Source organism: Stegostoma tigrinum, chromosome 24, assembly GCF_030684315.1.
Source record: "Stegostoma tigrinum isolate sSteTig4 chromosome 24, sSteTig4.hap1, whole genome shotgun sequence".
Lineage (NCBI taxonomy): Eukaryota > Metazoa > Chordata > Chondrichthyes > Orectolobiformes > Stegostomatidae > Stegostoma > Stegostoma tigrinum.
In genome coordinates, this window is record NC_081377.1 from 3,518,668 (window position 1) to 3,544,529 (window position 25,862).

Consider the following 25,862-nt stretch of genomic DNA (forward strand, 5'->3'; position numbering starts at 1 on the left):
ACCTTCTGAATGAGCCTACTATGGGGAACCTTATCAAATGCCTTGCTGAAGTCCACATACACCACATCCACAGCTCGACCCTCATCAACTTTTCTAGTCACATCCTCAAAGAACTTGATAAGGTTTGTGAGGCATGACCTGCCCCTCACAAAGCCGTGTTGACTGCTTTTAATTAAGCCATGCTCTTCCAGAGGGTCATAAATCCTACTCCTCGGAATCCTTTCTAACACCTTGCAGACGACAGATGTGAGACTTACTGGTCTGTAACTGCTGGGGATTTCCCTATTTCCTTTCGTGAAGAGAAGAATTACATTTGCCTCTCTCCAGTCCTCAGGTATGACTCCAGTGGAGAGTGAGGATGCAAAGATCTTCACAAGTGGCGAAGCAATGGCATTTCTCGTTTCCCAAAGCAGCCGAGGACAAATCTGGTCTAAGCCTGGCGACTTGTCAATCTTAATGTTTGACAAAATTTTCAGCACATCAGCTTCCTCTATCTCTATCCATTCCAGCATGCACACCTGCTCTTCAAAGGTTTCATTCATTACAAAGTTCGTTTGTTTCGTAAAGACAGAAGCAAAAAACTCATTTAGGGCTTCCCCTACCTCCTCAGACTCCACACACAAATTCCCTATGCTATCCCTGATCGGCCCTACTCTTTCTTTGACCATTCTCTTATTCCTCACATAAGTGTGAAATGCTTTTGTGTTCTCCCTAATCCGTTCTGCCAAGCCTTTCTCGTGCCCCCTCCTGGCTCTCCTCAGACCATTTTTGAGCTCCTTCCTCATCTGCCTGTAATCCTCTAGAGCTGAGCTTGACCCTAGCTTCCTCCACCTTATGTAAGCTACCTTTATAGTTTATAGTCTCAAATAAAAGATTTTAAAATATTAGCTGGATTATAAGAATTATATAAAACATTACTGAAAACAGAAAACGCTGGAGATCACAACAGATCAGGCAAAATCCATGAATGCGAGCTAATGTTTCGAGTCCAGATGACTCTTTCCTCAGCACTGTTGTCAACAGGGTCCTCAACCGGTGTGACCAGGTCCACCCTCACCTCTCTTATCCTTACCTACCATCCCACCAACACTCACATCCAGAAGGGCATCAGATGCCATTTCTGCCACCTCCAGCGAGATGCCACTAATGGACACATATTTCCCCTCCCCTCCTTTGTCTGCCGTCTTCAGGCAGGGACACCCTGATCCACTGTTCATTCATTCCCAACAACCCCCATAACCCCACAGCATCTTCCCCTACAAACACCATAGGTGTAACACATGCCCATTTACCTCCTCCCTCCTCAGTATCCTGGGGCCCAAAAATACCTTCCAAGTGAAGCAGCACTTTACCTGGATTTCATACAATCTAGTCTACTACATTCGCTGCTCACAATGTGGTTTCTTCTGCATTGGGGAAATGAAGTATAGACTGGGTGACTGCCTTGCAGAACATCTACATTCTGCTCCTAAAAAAGACCCTAAACTTCAACTTGCCTGCCACTTAAACACACCACCCTTTTCCTTGGCCAACATTTCTGACTCAGGCTTGCTGCAGTGTTCCAGCAAAGCTCAGTGTAAGCTGGAAGACCTACATCTGAATTTCCACTTGGGGACCCTGTAGCACCTAGACTCAATATTGAATTCAATAATTTTAAGGCCTGAACTCTCCCATGTTCTACCCCACACACCAGGCCTTGTTACCACATTGTCTGCCATTGCATATTATCTATTGTTAATCACTAACAGTCTCCATTAACAGCTATTGAACCTCGTAGCCAGATTGTTATCCACTCCTTTGTCTGTCAAATTGTTCTTCTTTCTGTTTGGATTCCATCCTTTATCCTGCTGTTTACTCCTAATCCCACCCCCTCCCTATTTTCTGCATATAAACCTACATTTTCCTAGCTACCATCAGTCCTAAGGAAGCATCACTGGACCCGAAACATCAACTCTGATTCTCTTCACAGATGATGCCAGACCTGCTGAGCGTTTCCAACAACTTCTGTTTTTGTTTCATTCCAAAGGCTCATAGGAATAGATGATAATTCCGTGCTGTATCTGGGCAGTACTGCTGGGAGGAACTGAGAGTCAAAAGAAATAATTAACAGCTGCATGAAGAAATGGCATGTTTCCCAACTTTTACTTTTAACAACTGATGGCTATCACAGTCGTATCAACTCACAATATCATTCCTCATGGTTTACCTGTGTTCTTTAGTATCCACGATCATTTAAAATGACATAACAATTTTCAATATCATTAACTCCCACATATGAGAATAAACATTTTATAGAAATAGCATAGATCAGAAGACCTTGGGCTGTGAATTTCTATCTACTATGTAAGAGGTTGTTACAAAATGTTACCCAATGTTACATTTATATTGTCCTAGGCTGGTATCTATTAATGCTCAGAGAATTCAGGCAGCAAGTCAACACTGTCCAAATTAGCACAATGACAATGTTACAAAACATGATGGAGGATGTTATTAACATGAAGATGGGGTTTCAACTCCACAAGGACTTGGTGATAGTCACTCCTATTAACACTAAAATGGACAGACCAGTGAAGAAGGCCAGAGAAAGTGGAGTGGGAACAAATGACAGAATGGATTGTCAGCTTAGTTCAAGACATAAAACAGTGTATGTGGGTAAAAGGTAATCTTCAGAGGAGCAGAAGATGCTCCACAAGGATATGTGCTGTAATAACTTGTATTCGCAATTTACATTATGATATAGACCTTGGTGGTGGAAGCATCACGTTACAGGACAAAGGTAACATATGTGCAGAATATGCAAATAATTAATAAGTGAAGTTAAACACAGATTAATATATGCCACCACATTTGGTAGGAAGAAATAAGGAGGTCACTTAGTACTTAGAAGCGAGATGGGGCACAGGAACAAGAGAATCTTGGAGGACAAGTACACTATTCATTAAAAATTGCATCACAAGTTAATAAGACCATAAAATAAAAGCAACTCAGATACAAACTTTCATTTCTAGAGGGATATAATTGAAAAGTAGTGAAGTGAATTGAATCATTACCCATAAAGGATTTATTTTCAGGGTTACAGGAAAAATACAGATGAGTAGCATCAGGTAAACTGCTGTTGTAAAGTGCCAGAATGGATATGATGGGCTGACTTACCTACTTTATACTGTGATGACTGTATGATTCCATTATCTGTGTAATGCAAGATCTGTTTTAAACTTGGATAGGCCATATTTAGATCAGTTTATGTGGTTCTATTTGCTCTATTACAAAAAGTGTATAGAGGAACTAGAGAGAAAAATTACTAGAAAAGTACCAGAAATGTGTGGGTAGGAAAGGATGAACAAGTCAGATTCCTTTTCTCTTGAGCAAAGAATCCGTGGGGTGACAAAACAGAGGTCTTTAAAATTCTGAAAGGTTTCAAGAGACTAAGTACAGTGCGACTTTTAAATTTCTGGGGAAGAGTATAACTAGACACCATCAACATATGACAGTTGTCAAGAAATTCTATAGTGAATTGAGAGGAATTTTATTCACCCAAAGAATATTAAGAACATGAAATTTTCAAACAAATTGAATGTTTAAACAAAAATTATAAATTCCTGTCAGGGAAAAATATACAAACATTGACAGAGAAGAAAATAAAGGGTTATGATCATAGATTTAGATGAGGAGAGATGGACGAAGGCTCATGTAAAGCATAAAACCGAACACAAACTGGATGAACTGAACTGTCTGTTTTTGTGACCTATATCCTTTGTGCTACGTTATACTATGGATTGCCTAGTCTCTGAGGCAATTTTGCTACAAGTTCGCAATATGAGTGAAGATTCAACCGTGCTGGTTCTGCCTTTCTCATGAATGGTGTTTAAGGTGATACCAGGATTAACTATAAATTATAAGTGCATACAGCTGTGGATACAGACATATTATTACTTAACTATATAAAAAAGGACATTGGTGGAGTATTATACAGTTAGAAGCATTTTTATCACACTCTTAAACATGATTGTTATTTACTATAGTCTGAATATTATTGATGTTATTAGTAACTTTTAGCATTGTGAATAAATCTAAAACCCAAGTGAAAAGTGACTGATGTCTTTCACCAGCTTTATACCAGAAGTCTAACAGTGAAGCTGTCTGTCCAATTTTATTGATAGACAATTTTGTACTGATTTGATATAATTGGATGGCTTGCTAGGCTGTCACACAGTTGTTCAGATTCAAACATATTGTTGTGGAAATGGAATCATATATAGGCTAGGTAAGATAGCATGTTAAAAGTTCCGTTGAAGATCAAACATGATAAGAGCATTTTAATAATAAATAGAGTCACATACCCCAGCCAAGACAGAGAAACCGTTTCCTTATAAGCCTGGTCCTAATTTTCCCCAGAACAGCAAGGTAAGATTGCCAGGCTTCTGTCAACACCCAACAGAAGGATGAAAGGAAAAAGAAATGTAGAAAAGCTGCTGTCATCATGCACACTCCCTGGAGAAAAGCAGGAAAAAAGTTTTCAGGAACAGATAAAGCAGAGTCTGAAATAAACACAAATCACAAGTCACAAATCCAACAAAAGTCTGTTGAGTTCTGAATGAAACAGGCAGCAATAACCAAGATTAATCTTTACCATCGTTTACTGTAATACTAGCATAATTTTGTTGGTTGATCATTATAATCTGTATATTTAAATCAGTGCACTGCAAAGTGAATTTAGGGTTACTCCCCATGTAAAATAATTTGCTGTTTCCTTGAACTGTATTGAACCATTTAATTAAGAATTACTTTGAATATTATATACTGTACTTAAACAAATTGATGAAGATCTTCTCTGGTTGATATTATTGGTGGAAACTTGACTTCATTTTTCAATGAGTTTGTGATTTCAGTTACAATGTCAAACAATGCAATTTTCAACACAATTATGAACTTGCTCTGGGTAGTGACCAGACAAGTTGCTCTTCTGTGGTTTTTTGGACTAAATTAAAATTAAAGATTTGTGGGTCACACTGTCAGTGTTAAACATATAAATTTCTGCAATATAAAACAGGAAAGAAAGCCAACATTTCTCAAATTCAAAGAAACTACGCTGCCAAATGAAGCTATATTCCACTTAAAGTTCAGCAGTATTTTGCTTTTGTTCTGCCCTCTATTTTACGTGATAATTGCCCAAAAACAAATACAAAGGAACACTGATACAGGAGTCGACTCTTTAGATCCTTGAGCCTGACCCAATCTTCATTATATATTCTTTGTTAAGAGGCCAGCCATGACTCTCTTGAAATACCTGAGCCCTAGCTTTATTGATGAAGATCAGAGAGAGGAGCTGCAAATTTCAAAATCTATGTTTACATAGGTTTAAATTTCATCAAGGGCATTGCAGCTTCAGGTATTCAACCACTCAAAACTTTGGATGGTTAACACTATAGTTAGGTCACAGTGTTCTAAACTCTATTAGAAGCAAGAATTAACAATGATTCAGAGCATCAGCTTTCACTGTTTAAGAAACCAAGCACTTCTGGAGAAGCACTTACATATTATAGAAAGGATGCAAGCAATCTGAACCTGAGCCGCTAGTCAATTTAATAAGACTACACACACTATTATTAGAACATAGAACATTACGGCACAGTACAGGCCCTTCGACCCTCGATGTTGTGCCGACCTGTCATACTGATCTCAAGCCCATCTAACCTACACTATTTCATGTACGTCCATGTGCTTCTCCAATGACGACTTAAATGTACCTAAAGTTGGCGAATCTACTACCGTTGCAGGCAAAGTGTTCCATTCCCTTACTACTCTCTGAGTAAAGAAACTACCTCTGACATTTGTCCTATATCTTTCACCCCTCAGTTTAAAGCTATGCCCCCTCATGCTCGCCGTCACCATCCTAGGAAAAAGGCTCTCCCTATCCACCCTGTCTAACCCTCTGATTATTTTATATTTTTCAATTAAGTCACCTCTCAACCTTCTTCTTTCTAATGAAAACAGCCTCAAGTCCCTCAGCCTTTCCTCATAAGGCCTTCCCTCCATACCAGGCAACATCCTAGTAAATCTCCTCAGCACCCTTTCCAAAGCTTCCACATCCTTCTTATAATGCGGTGACCAGAACTGGACACAATACTCCAAGTGCAGCCGCACCAGAGTTTTGTACAGCTTCACCATAACCTCTTGGTTCTGGAACTTGATCCCTCTATTAATAAAAGCTAAAACACTGTATGCCTTCTTAACAGCCCTGTCAACCTGGGTGGCAACTTTCAATGATCTGTGTACACGGACACCGAGATCTCTCTGCTCATCTACACTGCTAAGAATCTTACCATTAGCCCTGTACTTTGCCTTCCGGTTACTCCTACCAAAGTGCATCACCTCACACTTGTCTGCATTAAACTCCATTTGCCACCTCTCAGCCCAGCTCTGCAGCTTATCTATGTCTCTCTGCAACCTACAGCATCCTTCATCACTATCCACGACTCCACCGGCCTTAGTGTTGTCTACTAGAGTGCTCAATAACCACAATTTCACATCACATTTATACAATATTCTCCAAATATTTTGGAGCAAAAAAAATCCTCATTAATTCACTACTTTGGCTCTTTGAAACCAATGTTGAAGAGGGGTAACTGAACGAAATAATTAATTGCAGGTGGTAATAAAAAACAGTATTGGAATTCCGTGGGATAAGCATGGCACCACAAGCAATATCCACTTACATACATTTAGAAATACTGGATTTCTAGTTTATGCTACTGGCTAAATGAGTAGCAAATCTGTTTTAGCCCCGATTCCCAGGGGTTTCCTTCCATTGGGAACTATGTTCTCCACCACGTCAGCAGGATCTTTGTAAAGAGAACGTAATGCAGGTTGCAAAAGTAAAGCTGCAGGATAATACTTTTCCTGGTTTGTTTTTATATGTGAAAAATGAAGCACAGTGTGTAAAACGGCCCTACTATTCATAATCTGGTTCTTTAATACTTGAGGCTAACCTCTCTTTCTGCAGGTCCTACCTGAAAAGCCTTTCCCAGCATATTTATTCTTGAAGGAGGGATACGAGAGCTACTAGCAATAACTCTCCAACCAATTTTGACTTTTTGCAGATAAACAACCAACCTCTGCTTATTTGCACCAAGTATGCCTGTGCATGAGGAACTGCTGCTGTGCTATTTTATTGCTAACAATGCAGTGCTAATTCTAGCTTCAAAAACATGGCCAAAAGACAAAACCACAAAAAGTGAGTATAGGTCATTTCAGGTTTTGAGCAAATTATTTTATCTGTTAAATAATGGATGACATTAGTTCTGACCTTGTCCAGCTGAGTGTGATTGCCCTTGCCTAATTTGGTTCCTATTTATCTTGTAGTAACTGCAGTAGCTTTTGCAATAGCTTCTCTTTCTGTCCCTGCACCATTACCTCTGCAGCTCCACAGGAAATTTTCTGTACCTTCCTCCCATTTCTCAAGCACATGCTGCCCTTCAGCTAAATCGACTGAAGCTCAACTTCAGATTTCACATATACATTGACAACACCCATCACGTTATGATCCTGGATAAGACTGTCAAATTTAAATTATGATCAGTTTAGGACCAGTAACTTTTTTGTGTTTAAAGGCTGAAATCTCACAATTTCAAGAAAACAAAGCCATAGTTTTCTACAAACAAAACGAACTTCACTAAACGAAGTTAGAAATTCTAAACAATCCATTCTATGCATTTGTAGGTAACTATGACTTAACAGGCATGCTATGCTTGAACACTGCCCTGCACACTTCAAACTGAAGATATGGTCAAGATTTGTTAGTAGCTTGGTGAGATTTTTGGTCAGCTTTTCCAGCTGAGCTGACCTACTTCTTAGATCAAATGGTCCCAACTGCAAGGATCCAGCTAACAGCAGCACTTTAGCAATATGGAGTCATCTTTGTGGACTCACTCTCTCAATAACAAACGGAGTGACCTATGAATTGTTGCTGAGTAATCATCGAACTGATTAAAGTATCCCATTAAGAGAAATTGCAACAAGCCATGCACAGGCTCTGTGCAGGATCAAATGTAACCAGCATTGGAACACTTTGTGTTAAAATGTTATATTCTTGATAGACTGCCGGTCCAAAGGCTACAACTGGATACAGAAAATCAATTTTATCACACACTAACTGTTGGGAAAAAAACTATACAATATTGAAGGATTCTTTACAATGTCATCAGAATTGCAAGTTATCTTAATATATTTTAAATAAATACTTTGTTGCAGATATTTTCCAATCAACCTATTCAGAGATATTATTGCACACCCCTAGAGCAGGTGGAACTTGAGCCCAGGTCTCCTGGATCAGATATAGGGATACTAAAATTGTGGCACTTTATTACACACCACTGAGCTAGCCTTTAGGTTGCTCGAATAGGAACGCAGATTCGGGTATCTGTAAACTGAAAGAGGTGAATGTTCAATGAGGCTTGTGTGTCTTCCTGCATCAGTCACTGAAAGCAAGCGTACTGGTGCAGCAAGCAGTAAAGAACACAAAATATTTATTGGCTTCAAGGCAAGAGGATTTGAATCCAAGAACAGAGATGCTTTGCTGCAATTATATAGGGTGTTTATAAGACCACACCTGCAATATTGCATGCAGTTTTGGTCTCTTTATCTAAGGAAGGATGTTCTTGCTATAGAGGGAGTGTAGCAAAGGTTTATCAAATTGATTCCTGGGATAATAGAATTGATGTGTGAGGACAGATTGAGTCAAATAGGACTGCAGTCACTAGAATTTAGAATAATGAGTGGTGATCTCACAGAAAACTATAAAATTTAACAGGACCGGGCAGGTTAGACGCAGGAAGGATTTTCCCAAAGGTGGGGAGTCTAGACCAAGGGGCCTTAGTTTAAGGATAAGGGATAAATGAGGGATGTGAGTGTGAGAGGGACAGTGAGGCTTGTGAGTGAGAGACACACAGTGAGGCCTATCAGTATGAAAGTTAAAGCCCATGAGCATGAGAATTTGATTTTTCAGTACAATGGGAACCAAAACCCGAAGTGAAGGAGGAAGGGAGAGATGCTACACCAGAGATCAGAAAGCGAAGTTAATCTTGTTTTAAACTCCACAGGAGCACTTCACACCTGAATGCAAGTTCAAGGAGTCCATGTTTGAGAATTACTACATGACATACCATTCGGTCCTGTACCAACTACAGGAATCTAGTTGGTCCTGGCACCTCAGCATCAACAAGGAAGGGGAGACCATGAAAGGCAACAGAGTAAAAAGACTAAGAGGGCTGCACATCTTCTTCACAAACTCATTGACGGCAAAGCAACCATTACAAGGTGCTCATCAGTTCTCACTCTCCAAAAATCCCTCTCCCACTCACAAATGCTTTATTATTGTAGTTCCATAAGATGCTAAATGGGAATACTTTTTGCCAACATCTCTTTGGTGACCAATGCTAGTTTAATCCCTGTCCAGCATCACTGGACGCTGTCTGTAGTTTATGGCTGCTTGATGTTAACCTTCCCCTAAGGGAGAGACCCCACCTCCCCTGGGGGCACTTGACCTCCAACTCCTGGTGGGCTACAGTTTGGAAAGATGTTAAAAATAGTCTACAGGTGTACTACAGACTAGTTTTCTTTTACGAAGCAGAGAGCAGCATTCAAAATCTGAGTGATGGCATTAATAAATTACTGAGCTGGCCTTACTTTGAACCTCATCCATCATAGGTTGCTTCCGTTTTGCAAGTGGACGTCAAGATGAGGATGAGATGGAAAATGATCCCTGGTGTTTATGATAGATTTTTAGACCAGTACATTGAGCAAACAACTTGGGGCAGGCTATGCTAGATTTGGTTTTGTGCAATGAAAAGGGATAAGTAATAATATTGTTGTGAGAAGTTCTTTGACCATAACATGATAGCATGCATTATGAGGTCAGAAAGTGAAGGAGTCCCATCGAAAACTGGGGACCTAAGTCTGAAAAACAAATTTTGAAGATATGAGGCGTGAATTAGTTGTATTAGATTGAATAACTCTAGCATGAAAGTGTATCGGTGATGATTAATATTTGTTATACATGCATTGAGGCAGTTATGCATTCCTTTTGGGTGAAGGAACACAAGAGGAAAAATGGCCCAATCATAATTAGTAAAAGAAAATTAGTAGATCTGAAGAGAAGTCAAATAAAGTTTCCAGAGAGAGGAGCAAGTCAGAGGTCATGGAGTAGTTTAGAACTCATCAAAGGATCCAAGCCGTTGTTAAAGAAGGATACAACAGAATACGCGACAAAAATTATGAGGTACACAAAAGCAGACTGTAAAAGCTCCTAGATGAACATAAAAAAGGAAAAGATTAATCAAAACAAATGTAGGCTCTTACATCCTGAAATAGGAGACTTGATACTGGTGACCAAGGAAATGGTACAACAATTAAACAGCTATGTATTTTCTGTATTCACAGATGAAGACACAAAACACATTCTAGAAGTGTAAGGAAAGCAAGGGTATTTTGTAAAGGAGGAATGAAGAAAATTAGTGTGAATAAAACAAAGTGCTATAGAAATTAATAGGACTGAAAGCTTATAGATCCTCAGGGCCTGATAATATTCATCCCAGGTTACTAAAAGAGGCAACCATGGAAATAATGCTTGCATTCATTGCCATCTTCCAGAACCTGATTGATTATGGAATAGTCCCAGCAAATTTAAGGGTGGAAAATGTAACCCTACTGTTTTAAAAAAGAGGGAGGGAGAACACTGTGAATTGCAGATTGACTAGTTTAATATCAGTAGTAGGGGACATGTTGGACTCTATTATAAAGGATGTGATAACAGGACCCTTAAAAAATTGCCACTGTATAACAAAAGTCGACATGGATTTATGAAAAGGACATCACGTTTCACAAACCTACTGGAGTTTTTTGAAAACCCTGACTGGTGGAATGGATGAAGAAGGACCAGTAGACATGGTGTTTATGAATATTTAGAAAATGTTTGAGAAAGGTCCCACATAAGAGGCTATTCTGTAAAATCAAAGCACATGGGATTGGAGATAATTTACTGGCATGAGCTGAGAACTGGTCAGTTGACAGGAATTATTGGCTAGGAATAAACGGTTATTTTCAGCAATGAGTGGAAATAACAAGTGGGGTATTGCAGGTATTTATGCTTGGGAATCAGTTTATCACAATATGTATCAATGATTTGGATAAGGGAATTGAATGTAATTTTTCCAAGTTTGTTGATGACACAAAATTAGCCAGGACTGTGAGTGGTTAGGAAGATATAAAGAGGCTGAAGGGTGATTTAGATAAGTTGAGTGAGTGAGCTAATGCAGTGTAACGTGAAGTTGTCCACTTCAGAAGAAATAAAAGGAAGACACTGAATTACTTAAATGGTGACAAATTGGAAAAGGAACTTGGACATCATTCATTGAAAATATGTATGCAGTTGCAGCAAACAGTCAGAAAGGCAAATTGGTCTTCATTACCAGAGTTTGAGCAAAGGAGCAAGAAGTTTCTACAGGGCTTTGGCAAGACCGTACCTAGTATATTGCGTGAAGTTTCGATTTCTTACCTGAAAGAAGACATGTATGCCACAGAGGGAGTGCAGCGAACATTCAACAGAATTATTCCTGGAATAGCATGTTTGTTGCATGAGGAACGGTTGAGTCAACTGGGCCGATATTTACTAGTGTTCAGAAGAATGAGAGGTGATCTAATTGAAACATATAAAATTCTGACAGGCTGGACACTGTGGATGGAAGGGTGATATTTTCCTTGTCGGACAGTCTAATATAGGGGATCACAATCTTAGGATATGTAATAGGCCATTTCAGATTGAGATAAGGAGAATGCCTTTCACTGGAGGTGGTGAACTGTGAAATTCTCTACCACAGAGTGCTGTCAAGGGGAAGTCACTGTACTCTTCATATTTAAGAAAGAAATAGATTTCAAGAAGCTAAAGTTGTCAAGATAAAATACCTCAGATAACATAAACAAAGAACTGCAGATGTTGAAAATATGAAGCAAACCAGAGTGCTGGAGAGAGACAGAATTCTGGAGAGAGAGAAAGAGACAGAAAAGTTAATGTTTCGGCGAAGGGTCACAGGACTTTAAACTATAACTCTGTCTTCTCTCTTCACAGGCTGCCAGGCCTGCTGTTTTTCCAGCAGTCTGCTTTTGTTTCTTATGTATTAATCCTTGCAAATTACTGCCTCATCTTCACCTCCCTTTCCTCTCCAAATTGCTTAAATGTGTCGCAGCATCCCAAATCCAAATCCATTTCTCTTTGAGCTTCATGTATTCATCCTACTGATCTGATTTCTGACCCTGCCATAGTACCAAAATGATCCTTATCAAAGTCGCAAATATCATCCTGTTTGGCTGTGACAATGGAAACAATCTTGCCTCAACTGTATGATATCACGTCAATCTGAATTTTTCAATGGCCTTGGATCATTAATTTCAGTAGTTCTGCTTCACCAATTAATTTATTTGTGTTATAAATACTCTCTTTTGCTATTACCTTGCTGTGTATCTGTGTTTGACCAACCAAAATAAGGATGTTCGATGCCATTATAGACAGGCAAAAGTTGAGCAGAATAATGGATCGCTCTGATTTTATGAATCTGTGAAAACATAATTAAAAACAGATCATTAAAAATTGTATAATATATGCAACATAATTCTGTGATTAAAATCTTTTATGCCATTGAGCATTTACATAAAATTACACACAGTTTACCATCAGGTTACTGGGTTCATGCTAGTCCTTATATTCCACATGAGTTTCTTCACATCCTCATTCATATTATTATTTCCCATACTCCTCCATTTACTTAGCTAGCTTCACCTTAAATGTTTTTCTCAATGACTCCATGTCCTATATATTGGGGAGAAAACGGTGATATCTATTGGAGGCACAGAGGCAGGGTAAAATATTTAATGAATATTCTGTAGCAATGTTTACTAAGAAAGCAGATGCTGACAAAGTATTGGTAGAAATGGAAATGGAGAGGTGATGGATGGCTGAAAACTAGAGAGATGGAGCTACTGGAATGTTTAACTATGCCTAAAGTGGATATATTACTTGCATGGCTTGCATCAGGCTACTGAATAAAGTAGGAGTGGAGACACCAGAAGGGTTTAGCATAATCATCCAATCTTCCTTTGATATATGGGAGGTGCCAGAGGTTTGAAGAGTAAATGTGTCACCCTTATTTAAGAAACAGCCTGAGCACATTCCTTGTAAATACAGAGTGGTCAGTTGGGCATTAGTGGTAAGTTTTTAAGTAATAATCAAGAATCAACAGGCCTTTAATTTAGGAGAGGTAACGCTGATTTGTAAAAGTCAGCTAATGTTTGACAAATGCAAATGAGTTTTTTGATGAAATATCAGAAAATGTAGATGAAGAATGAGCAATGGACATTATTTACATGTATTGAAGCCAAGCTGACACTGATCCTCCGATTCCAAGAACCTCAAATTTTGTAGAAAATGTAGATGAAGAGTAAGCAATGGACATTATTTATGTGTATTTAATTATCTGTATACAATTCCCTCAAGTGTCATGATTGAATCTACCACCACTATACTCTCAGGCTGTGCATTTCAGATCCTAACCATTGTATATGTAACAAAGTTTCTTATAATGCCTCTCTTGTTTCTTTTGCCAATTATCTGAAATTTGTACCCTCTTGTGATTTCAAATAAACCTGTTGGACTGTAATCTGGTGTTGTGTGACTTCTGACTTGTCCACCTCAGTCCAACACCAACACCTCCACATCATTTGTGTCCCTTTATTCTTGTAACTTTCAAGTGAGAACAATTCCTCTCTATTGACTGTGTCCAGAACCCTCCAGAACATCTCTGTCAAATCTGCTCTTAATCTTCTCCACAGAAAACAATCCCAACTCGTCCAATTTATCTATGTAACTGAAGTTCGGCACATATAAAACTATTCTCATGAATCCTTTCTGCATTCTCTCGAATGCCTTAAAAGTTTTCCAAAAGTGTCATACCTCGAACTGGTTACAAAATTTACGTTAAAGATGAACCAGTGTTTTATACAAATTGTCTTGTCCTGTGAAAGTAATTAGAATAAGTATTTCCTCTGCTTTGAAAAGTTGATGGAATGTTTCATAAAATGAAATGAATGGAATTGCAGAGTCTGCCTGACAAAGTAATCCAGAATTTTTCTGAAATTTGCCCTGTTAGTTAGACTTTTTCTGGGACTGGGGCCTTGACGAACAAAAGAACAAAAATACTTACCAAAGAGATTCAGAGATTCAAAAAGAACAGAGTTACTGGAGTGAAAAGAAACGGTGATTTGGTATCACATCAGGTAAAGTGAAAAATGTAAAGTGAGGGAAGAAAGATTTGAATGAGAGACTAAAAAAGTAGCACTGCACAAAAACAAATATTGTTAATAATAAGATCTTAACAATGTTAAGGATCAATCTTAGCTTTCTCCAGAAAGCTTAATTGGTAATCAATGTGTAAAAGCAGCAATTTCAAGCAACTAATGGGACTATTATTAGTTAACCATGATTTTCACAAGGTTAACGAAGCAGCAGAAATCATCTCACAACTTGTGCCAATTTGCACTTCACAGTGTTGTATCTTTCTGACCAGAAGATATTGGAGAATTTACACATGAATAAGGCTGAGTGCGTTTAAATTGTTGTTAACAGCAAAATCTGGACCAATACTTCGTTTCTTTTGATATACATATGCAAGTGAGAGTGGGCTGTATGTATACAATGTGAAATTAGCTTGTATATATGGGAGATAAAGATTTAAGCTGATTGCACAATTTACCAAATTCTAAATAAGCAGGAGGTTCTTCAACAAATTGATGGCTTCTGCTCTCTCCATATAGCAGAAAACTACTCGTTGTCCTGCCAAAGGGAAATTTTTATTTCAGTGTTTATTGGGCAAGCATAAAACGGGACAGAAGTGAAATTGCCATTAGGTAACTTACTGTCATCTGCTTCAGTAAGCCGCAGGATGGATCATTTTCATCAGAATTTTATATGATGGACAGTACTGAACAATCCATATTTATAAAATGAGTAGTTGTGGAACAAAAATTAAGATCTCAGGTTCAATTCTTTGATATGTTCCTATGGGATATATTAATTTGCTATCAATGGGCTTTGAATTCCAGAATTCCATACTTCTTTGATAAGACTGGATAATTAACAGATGACTCCAACTGCTTGACACCAGTAGCAAAAACTAGCTTAATTAGCATCAACAGAGTGAAGACTATTTATCCTAGTCTCCAACAAAAATTTTGCTTTCTCTCTCTGCATATTGTTTCAGTTCTCTCAGACTGACAAATGTGGTCAAACTAATCAGTTGCTTGCCTCTGATAATATAATCTCAGTCAGTATCTTGCTCAAAGAAGAACGTTCCAACTAAAACAAAAATCTGCTAAATCACCTCATTTCTGATTGTCCAAATGGACTTCTGAATACTGAACTGCAGTACTCCTGATAGCATGAACCACTCTTTGAATGAGACTGATGATAAAGCTTTTCATTCAAATCTTGATTGTGAGATGGACATTTAGAATTTGGAATTTTAATGTCAATGACCATTACCACTAGTGGACTTTGTGTGCCCTATTAACCAACACACACTTAACTTCATTTTTTGATGAAGGTTCATGATAATTATTATTATTTAGAAACTTTGGTTCCAACTTGACAGAGCCATATACAACTTTAAGTTTTATTTATATTTCTATATCATGTGAAATGAAAAAGGGGAGACATTGTTTCATGTTTTAATTCTGAGAATGGTACTGGGTTTGATGGGCATTTCATAGAAACATACTGGAAAGAAGAGGCCCTTTGGCCATTCGAGTGCATACCATCAAAACTCAAAACCATGCTTAATTAACTTACACTAATCTCACTTTTAGCAAAAGGCCCATAACCTTTAATGCTATGACATTTCAAGTGCTCACTCAACTACCCTTTCATGGTTGTGAGGTTATCCACCTGAACTACCCTTCCTGCGCTTTCCAGGCCCTACCACCCTCTGGGTGAAAATATTTTTCCTCAACTCCCCTTTATACCTCCTGCCTTTTACTTTAAATATGTGCCTCTTTGTTACTAACCCTTCAATCAAGGGGAACAGCTGGTTCTTATCCACCTGTCCTTGCCCCTCATAACCTTAAATGCCTCAATCAGGTCCTCACTCAGCTTTCTCTGCTACAAAGGAAACAACCCAAATTTATCCTGCCTCCCGACTGAATCTCCTCTATATCCTCTCTCAGAGCAATCACATCCTTTCTTCAATACAGTGACCAGAACTGCACCCAGCACTCTAGCTGTGCCCCGACCAAAGTCCCAATATAACCTTATTGCTCTCATAAACTATATTTAGACTGATCAAGGCAAGTACCTCAATACCTCTTAACTACCCAATTAACCTCTCCTCCTACCTTCAGACATTTGATGACTGCACCCCAAGATCCCTCTGTTCCTCTGAAGTTCCTAGTGTCTCACCATTCATTAAGTACTCCCTTGTCTTGTTACTCCTTCCAAAATGCATCACCTCACACTTATCAGGGTTAAATTCAAACTGCCACTATTTGTGTCCGTACATTTAAATTTAAGCTTTTAAAAAATGAAGTTGAATAGTTTAGAACTTTAGAAGACAAGGTCAGAAGTGAGGAAAAAGATTGGGTTGTCATCCAACAAGAAACTGTCCACTGGCATATGAAGACATTGATAGTAACTAATTTCCATTTATGAACAGAGAACCGTTCAGAAGGTCAGTGAGTGTGCACGTTTCTTTGTGAGAAAGGAGAAGATCATTCAGAGAGAAAAGAACTGTAAGATCAGCAGAGCAATTATGAGTCTCCCAAATTGTCGGTACAAGAAAGGAAGTTTGGAATGGCCTAAAAGATAACAAGAGAACATAGAACATTACAGCACAGTACAGGCCCTTTGGCCCTCGATGTTCTGCCGACCTGTCATACCGATCTCAAGCCCATCTAATCTACACTATTCCATGTACCTCCATGTGCTTGTCCAATGACGACTTAAATGTACCTAAAGTTGGAGAATCTACTACCGTTGCAGGCAAAGCGTTCCATTCCCTTACTACTCTCTGAGTAAAGAAACTACCTCTGACATCTGTCCCATATCTTTCACCCCTCAATTTAAAGCTATGCCCCCTCATGCTCGCCGTCACCATCCTAGGAAAAAGGCTCTCCCTATCCACCCTATCTAACCCTCTGATTATCTTATATGTCTCAATTAAGTCACCTCTCAACCTTGTTCTCTCTAATGAAAACAGCCTCAAATCCCTCAGCCTTTCCTCGTAAGACCTTCCCTCCATACTAGGCAACATCCTAGTAAATCTCCTCTGCACCCTTTCCAAAGCTTCCACATCCTTCTTATAATGTGGTGACCAGAACTGTACACAATACTCCAAATGCGGCCACACCAGAGTTTTGTACAGCTTCACTATAACCTCTTGGTTCTGGAACTCGATCCCTCTATTAATAAAAGCTAAAACACTGTATGCCTTCTTAACAGCCCTGTCAACCTGGGTGGCAACTTTCAATGATCTGTGTACATGGACACCGAGATCTCTCTGCTCATCTATACTGCTAAGAATCTTACCATTAGTCCTGTACTTTGCCTTCCGGTTACTCCTACCAAAGTGCATCACCTCACACTTGTCTGCATTAAACTCCATTTGCCACCTCTCAGCCCAGCTCTGCAGCTTATCCATGTCTCTCTGCAACCTACAGCATCCTTCATCACTATCCACAACTCCACCGACCTTAGTGTCGTCTGCAGATTTACTAACCCATCCTTCTACGCCCTCATCCAGGTCATTTATAAAAATGACAAACAGCAGTGGACCCAACACCGACCCTTGCGGTACACCACTAGTAACTGGTCTCCAGGATGAACATTTCCCATCAACTACCACCCTCTGTCTTCTTTCAGCAAGCCAATTTCCGATCCAAACTGCTATATCTCCCACAATTCCATTCCTCCGCATTTTGTACAATAGCCTATTGTGGGGAACCTTATTGAATGCCTTGCTAAAATCCATATACACCACATCAACCAGTTTACTCTCATCTACCTGTTTGGTCACCTTCTCAAAGAACTCAATAAGGTTTGTGAGGCATGACCTTCCCTTCACAAAACCGTGCTGACTATCCCTAATCAATTTATTCTTTTCTAGATGATTATAAATCCTAGCCCTTATAATCTTTTCCAACACTTTACCAACAACTGAGGTAAGGCTCACTGGTCTATAATTACCAGGGTTGTCTATACTCCCCTTTTTGAACAGGGGAACCACATTTGCTACCCTCCAGTCATCTGGCACTATTCATGTAGACAATGATGAGTTAAAGATCAATGCCAAAGGCTCGGCAATTTCCTCCCTGGCTTCCCAGAGGATCCGAGGATAAATCCTATCCGGCCCAGGGGATTTATCTATCTTCACCTTATGAAGGATTTCTAATACCTCTTCCGTGTGAACCTCAATCCCACCTAGTCTAGTAGCCTGTATCTCAGTATTCACGTCGACAACATTGTCGTTTTCTAGAGTGAACACTGTTGAAAAATATTCATTTAGCGCTTCCCCTATCTCATCTGACTCCACACACAACTTACCACTACTATCCTTGATTGGACCTAATCTTACTTTCGTCATTCTTTTATTCCTCAAATACCTATAGAAAGCCTTAGGGTTTACCCTGATCCTATCTGCCAACAACTTCTCATGTCTCCTCCTGGCTCTTCTGAGCTCTCTCTTTAGGTCTTTCCTGGCTACCTCGTAGCCCTCATGTGCCCTAACTGAGCCTTCACATCTCATCCTAACATAAGCCTTCTTCTTCCTCTTGACCAGAGATTCCACCTCCTTTGTAAACCACGGCTCCCGTGCTCTACAGCTTCCTCCCTGCCTGACAGGTACATATTTATCTAAGACACACAGGAGCTTTTCCTCGAATAAGCTCCACATTTCTAATGTGCCCATCCCCTGCAGTTTCCTTCTCCATTCTATGCTCCCTAAATCTTGCCTAATCTCATCGTAGTTGCCTTTCCCCCAGCTATAACTCTTGCCCAGTGGTATACACCTATCCCTTTCCATCACTAAAGTAAACATAACAGAATTGTGATCGCTATCACCAAAGTGCTCACCTACTTCCAAATCTAACACCTGGCCGGGCTCATTACCCACACACACACCCACACACACACACCCATGTAATTGAAAGAAAAACTCTCAAAACAGAAGTCTTTAATTTGTTGGAGAGGAATGTATTCTACAAGGTGTTGTAGGAACATATATGAAGAATTAAATGAAGTGCATTAGCAGTTTGTTTAACAGTCTCATGAGCAGCCATTAATTAAAGAACACAGTTTAGTGTGAAGGCAGACATTTGGCAAAAGAGACCAAGGAACCAAAGTGTGAAGCTGGACGAACACAGCAGGCCAAGCAGCATCTCAGTTCCCATTATCTCTGAGACCAAGGAATGTTGTGTCAACTGAACGATGAGCTTTAAAGTGGAATCAGGATGACCCTTAGAATATCTGTAAGATGGTTGTCAGATATTTTTAACAAGGTTATTTTAATTAGTTTGTATAATTTGATATAGTTAGTGATTTATTTTCATTTATGAGTAATAAACTTTGTACTTTTAAGAAAAAAATATTTGATGCCTATCATGAAAATGTTCAATTGTGAGTACCACTATAAACAAATTCTAAAAATAAAACTTATGATCAATCAAGCCATTGTTTTGTTTTGTTTTGGATCTAAAACAAATACAGGGAATGCTAACGCAATCAGCAGGTCTGGAAGCTTCTGTGGAAAGAAGAACAATTAACATTTCAAATCTGATATGACTTCTTCAGAATAGAACGTGCTGATACTGATCCACATCTGCTGTCTGACCTGCTGAGTTTAGCCCACTCTCTCTGGGTTAGCATTAGAATTCCAGCATCCATGGTATTTTACTTTTACTCAATTTGGAATATGACTCGTCCAGTATTCCAATAGCTGGAGTCATGACAACTGTTTGGATACATGTTGTGAAAACTGTAAGACAATAAAGATTATGGCGTGAAAGGGAGGGAAAATGTCCTTTCTACAAAGAGTAAACAGAATAAGACGCAAATAAGGTTGTGTGGATTGGTGGGGAAGAGAATGTAAGAAAATGGAGGATAAACATAATGCAGTCTGTTTCTGAACTAATGGATTTCAATATTGAGACCTTATGGCTACAAAATGCCTAAGTAGAAACTGAAGTGTTGTTCTTTGAGTTTGTGTTGTGCTCTATTGGAACACTTTAACAGGCCCAGAGTAAAAATGTTAGCCTGACAGCTAGGTAGTTTATTGAAACAGCAAGCAGCTGGGAAGTCAGGTCATCACTACAGATAGAGTGAAGGTGCTGCACAGAGTCGGTGACTGCTTTGCAGAACACCTCCACTCTGTCTGTCAGAATACCCTGGCCTTCCAGTTGCTTGCCGTTTTAAATAAACTGTTTTTTTCTTATACTAGCAGTTCTGTCCAGAGCCTGATGCATTGTTCCAGCAAAGATCAAGGAACAATGCCTCATTTTTCACTAAGGCAATTTACGGCCTCAAGATCTCAATGATGAATTCCATAACTTCAGAAAATGGGTGCATTATGTCTGTTTTCCAAGTCGCTTTCATCTTGTGCCACTGCCACCTTCCCAATCTTTTGTTCACTTTGCAGTTCGTAGTAAGGACCTATGCTCTCCCTTTCATGCCTTAAGTTACAATTTTACATCTTCTCTCTCTTTCTCCACGGTTAACAACCCTTGCATCTTTGTCAAAAGAACATATACAAACATTTTCCAACATTTTTCGGTCCTGAAGAAGTCATAGTAAACTCAAACATTAACTCTGCTTCTCTCTCCACAAAAACTACCAGACCTATTGAGTTTCTCCATCATTTGCTATGTTTTTTTAGATTTCCAGCTTCAGTAGTGTTTTGCTTTCATCCGAGTGAACACCAGAGATGGAAGATCCTGACCCTGTATTCTGTTTTATCGCAATACATTTCTAACTTCATGGATAGAGAAATAAATTGTCTGTCAAACTGAGTGACAGACTCTAAAGCTACTGGCAAATCTATTTAATGTGCAGATAAGTAAACAGGATTCAGTACGAACAGTCTACCTACTCTAATTATGAATTTAATTGCTCTCTTGCAGTACCACTGAATATAACATTAATCACTGAAACTTGATCACTCAATTAAGTGATTGCAAACTATTATGGTCAGATTTAATTCAATATTTCTGTTGACATTGAATTCCCTGATTGATAGAGATAAAATCAGAATACGTATATATACATACACAAATGTAAAAAAGTACAAAGCAAGAAACTATCTTTCTTGAATACTTCAGTTGTAATTCATCGCTTATCAATTGTCCAATACGCTTGTCTCCTATCACCTCTACAAAATCTATGATGGTTGCAAATTGAGCCAACTGCTATCAAAAATTACTATTCATCCGAATAAAACTAGTGAGTCTGCATTCAATATGCATTAACATTTGTTACAGAGGAGCCAGGCTTGCCAGCCTGTATCATTTATTCTTGTAGCTTGAAGGAAGGTAAAATTTGGATGATGAAATACCAAAGATATAAATGGTTCATTGTAATCATTAGCACTTAAAAACTGTCTTGGTGATAACTAAACCACTATAATCTTTGATGAATGTGTTAATTAATACTCCAGCACCATGTTATAACAACAGCATGATGGTCAGCATCAAACACAAAGCAATATTGCTGTTATGCAGTTTGGCATATTGTGTGTCATTTCTAGGTTGATAATATAGTACCTCCAAAAAGCAGCATATACAGCAAGCAATGTTAAGAGAGCCATACAGGCAATTCCACATCCAATCATCAGTGGGACAGATGGTACTCCTGTCAATTCCATGGTCTGAAAAGTAAATAAAAGAAAGAAATCAGATTTTCCTTGGATGTTACGGCCCTTGTTAAGATTTGTACAATTGTAAACATAAAATAAATACATATTAACATTCAGGCCAAATCTATCACATTAAAACTCAAAGTACACCACAAAATTATTTTCTTTCATAGTCCAGACTGTTACGCAGGAATATGGCACAATAAATCTCCAGCAGCAATAAGATGAAGAGGTAGCTAAGCTTTTTTTGATGATGTTGATTGAGAGATGCAAAGATGATGCAACAGTTTTTGGATAGTTTAATTGTTGATCTATATAAAAACCTGGCTGTGAGTAACCATAATTTGCACAGACCATGAGGAAACATCCTGAAGCAGTCACTCAAGCATATCAACAGGGAGAGAGAGGATGGTATCCAGGAATATGGCATTGAACTAACCTAATGAATTGTACGTTGATGAATATGACAAACATAGTGGAGGAAAAGCTTAAGTGAGTATAAATATCAGTTTACCTAGCCTTTCATGTGGCGTAGTTAGATTAGATATACAAGATAAAATGGGAAAGCATGAAGTTGGCCACATTGATAACTCCATGAAACAGCTAGATTTTTAATGGATGTGAGAATTGTGTATAAAGAGGCTATTTTAAAAACTGTTTTTGGGATTGCATCGTCACCTTGAACTGTGCTACTGGGGACACTGAATAAAGAGGCTATTTTTACCACTCTCTGATTTCGATCATTGAACACGATCCCACAAGAGGTTCCTAAAAACAGTATCTTTAGCTATCTTATGATACCTGAGAAGCTGGATAATGACCAAGACTCCATCCCAGTTGAATTCAATCATAACTAGTTATCCATCTATGGCCTTCCATAACTTCGCTCCATCGACAGGAAATTTAGGGCACTTAAAAGGTCACTGCATTCTACCTTTCCTTTTCAGATCATTGCCTTGTGAAACTGCAAAACAGGACTACTTGTGTGCCAAACAATGTAAGCAGTGAGTCATAGATAAAGCTGGGTGATACTAACTGGCACATTAGATAGGAGCTCTGCAAGCTGTCACATTCAGTTGTGAATGGTGGTGGTAAGTGTTATATTTTAACTTTGTGGGCTATGAGACTGGGGAAAGAAACGGGAAGGAGCCGTATTTACAAAAAAGAATTGAAAGCGTGAATGCAGTTTTGTAAAACATGCCGGACATCATGTAAACAACTGTTTGAATAAGCAGTAATTCCAGAGTTGCAGATGACTTGGAGCCAAGGTGGTTCTCTGATGCAGCTTTGTTGATACAAGGTGTTGATGGTCTGAGAACAATTATCAATGACTAAGACCTCTTTCCATGCCAACAATTGAGAGATTATTTCTTGGGTAACTGAACAGCTTGAAGTTGGGAACATTTTAAATAGTGGGAAAAGTGTTGAATTCTACCCTCAGTCAAGCGCAGTCTCTCTATTCTCTGCAGTAAAAAACTCCGTAAATCTGAAGAAGACCAGCTTGCCTTTCCTGCAACAGTTGTTGTGGGCTGTGATTTTCAAGTGATAAGTAAGATAATTTTTTCTCTCTTGTAATTCTCACTAACCTGTTGATGCAACTGGAGAAAGATGATTGAAGCACAGGCTGGCCAGCTGGAGTCATTAGGATTGATAACAGTACATAGGAACAAAGACTATCAGAACCATCTTTACAGATATCTCCCCTCTGCCTGTGTGTGTGTGCGTGTGTGTGTGTGTGTGTGTGTGTGTGTGTGTGTGTGTGTGTGTGTGCGCGCGCGCGCGCGCATGCACACAGTTTATATTTATTTACCTATAGCTAGAGTCTGCTTACTCGTCATACTTTCTATCAAACAGAGCCTAAAGTCAGGTAATTGAGGAACTTATATACTTTTTAAAATCTTTAACTTCTGTGAGCACTCTGGGAATAGCAAGGCTTGATTTCCAGTGCACTATCCCAGTGAAATATACCATGATGGGAAATTACAAACACTCACTAGAGGAAAAGGGCCCATAAATACCTATATTCTCAATGATGGAGGAGCCTAGTACATCAATGCAAAAAATAAGGCTGAAGCATTTCCAAAGTCTTCAGCCAAAAGATTCCAGTCCTAGGCTTTGTCCAGAGGTTCCCAGTAGCACAGATGTCAGTCTTCACCCAATTTGATTCACCCCACATGACATGGTTAGAGATAACGGATATTGCAAATTCTGTTGGTTCTAACAACATTTTGGCAGAAGTATTGAAGACATGTTGCATCACTAGCCAAGCAGTCCAACTATAGCTACAATGCCATCTACCTGATAATGTGGAAAACTCTCCATGCGTTGGAATCATAGCAGCACAAAGGAAGATAGTTGTGATTGGAGGTCAGTCATGTTAGCTCCAGAACTTCTATGCTGGAATTCCTCAAGGTTGTGACCCAGGCCCAATTGTCTGAAGCTGCTTCATTAATAACCTTCATGAGGTCAGAAGTGGAAATGTAGGCTAATGACTCAATGTACAGCATCATTCACAGTACATCAGATACAGATGTAGTCCATGTCCAAATGCACCAAGACCCGCACAATAGCCAGGTTTGGGATAACAAGTAGCAAATAATATTTGTGCCACACAAGTGCCAGGCAATGAACAATTCCAATAAGACAGAATATACATCACTCCTTGACATGAATGGCATTGCTGAAATGACCACTGTCAAAATCCTAGGGGTTTCCATTGACCAGAAACTGAACTAGTTACATAAATACTATGGCTACAAGAACAGGTCAGAGGCCATGAATCTTGTAGTAGATAACTCACCACTTGACTCCTTGACCACCTTCTACAAGGCACAACTCAGGAGTTTCATGAAATATTGCCCATTTGCTTGGATGAGTGCCGCTTCAACTACACTCAAGAAGCTTGTTACTATCCAGGACAAACAACCTATTTGACTGGCACCATGCCCACAAACATTCACTCCCTGCACCACCTCACACTAGTAGCAGCAGTATGTACCATTTATAAGATGAATTGCAGGAAGTGACCAACTGTCCTTAGAGAAAGCCTTTCAAACCCAAGACCCTTACCATCAATAAGGACAAGTACAGCAGATGCCTCTGAACATCACCACCTGCAAATTCCCCTCCAAACACCTGCTGTTTCTTCATTGTCACTCAGGCAAATTCCTGAAACTCCCTCCCTAATGACATCATGGGTCTACCTAAACCAAATAGACTGCGGCACTTTGAAGGCAGTTCACTGCTACCTCCTCATGGGCAACTGGTGATGGGCAATGAATGTTGGGTTAGTCAGTGACACCAAATCCCTTGGATTAATTAAAAAAAAACATGGTGCAACAGATGAATTCATGGGACTTCAGTGTCAGCTCCTTCCACTGTTGTGACATGAGCGAATATTGCTTGCGGTAATCTGTGGTCTCTGCTGAAAAGTCAAAAGCAAGCAGCCATATCTACTCATATTGTATCTGGAACAACTATCTGAATCTTAGCAAAGCACATTGTGTCATAGAGGTCTGTATCAATGAAATTTGTCACCTGATGTATCCATACATGCAGCCTCACAGCAAAGCAAAACAACTGTGGCCATGAATTTTTATGCTTGTCAGTCATTCCAGCTTGGAACAGACAATATTCCAATATCTCCTTGTGTGTCACACATTGTTGGATAAGGGATGCTATCTAGGATCCGTATTCCGAGACAGCCAGATGCATTTCATCCCCTCTTTCCAAAGTGAAGCAGACAGAGTGAGTATGTGGCTTTGTGGATGTCGTCTGTAGATAAGTGATATTGACTGTGGGTATACTGTCCGATGAGCATGTTACCCTGAGATGTTCTTCAGCTGAGAGGAGTTTGACTCTCTCAAGGCAATGGATACTCAACTACACTCAGTATGTCATGCAGATGTACCATATTAATAGTCT

At 39.2% G+C, this 25,862-nt stretch overlaps 1 protein-coding gene across 13 annotated transcripts in view; it reads right to left on the reverse strand.

The window, feature by feature from the left end:
* The window catches only part of LOC125465044 (adhesion G protein-coupled receptor B2), a 687,705-nt gene that overhangs the window by 110,268 nt on the left and 551,575 nt on the right, over nt 1-25,862 (reverse strand). For all 13 annotated transcript variants that reach the window (XR_007250162.2, XM_059654252.1, XM_048558109.2 and 10 more), the window contains 3 exons: nt 21,847-21,950; nt 12,503-12,605; nt 4,341-4,491 (listed from right to left, as the gene is read on the reverse strand). Coding sequence is in view for 12 of the 13 variants with exons in the window: in XM_059654252.1 (XP_059510235.1) it covers nt 4,341-4,491; nt 12,503-12,605; nt 21,847-21,950 (358 nt within the window). In the remaining variant the exon portion in view is untranslated. The remainder of the gene's footprint in view (nt 1-4,340; nt 4,492-12,502; nt 12,606-21,846; nt 21,951-25,862) is intronic.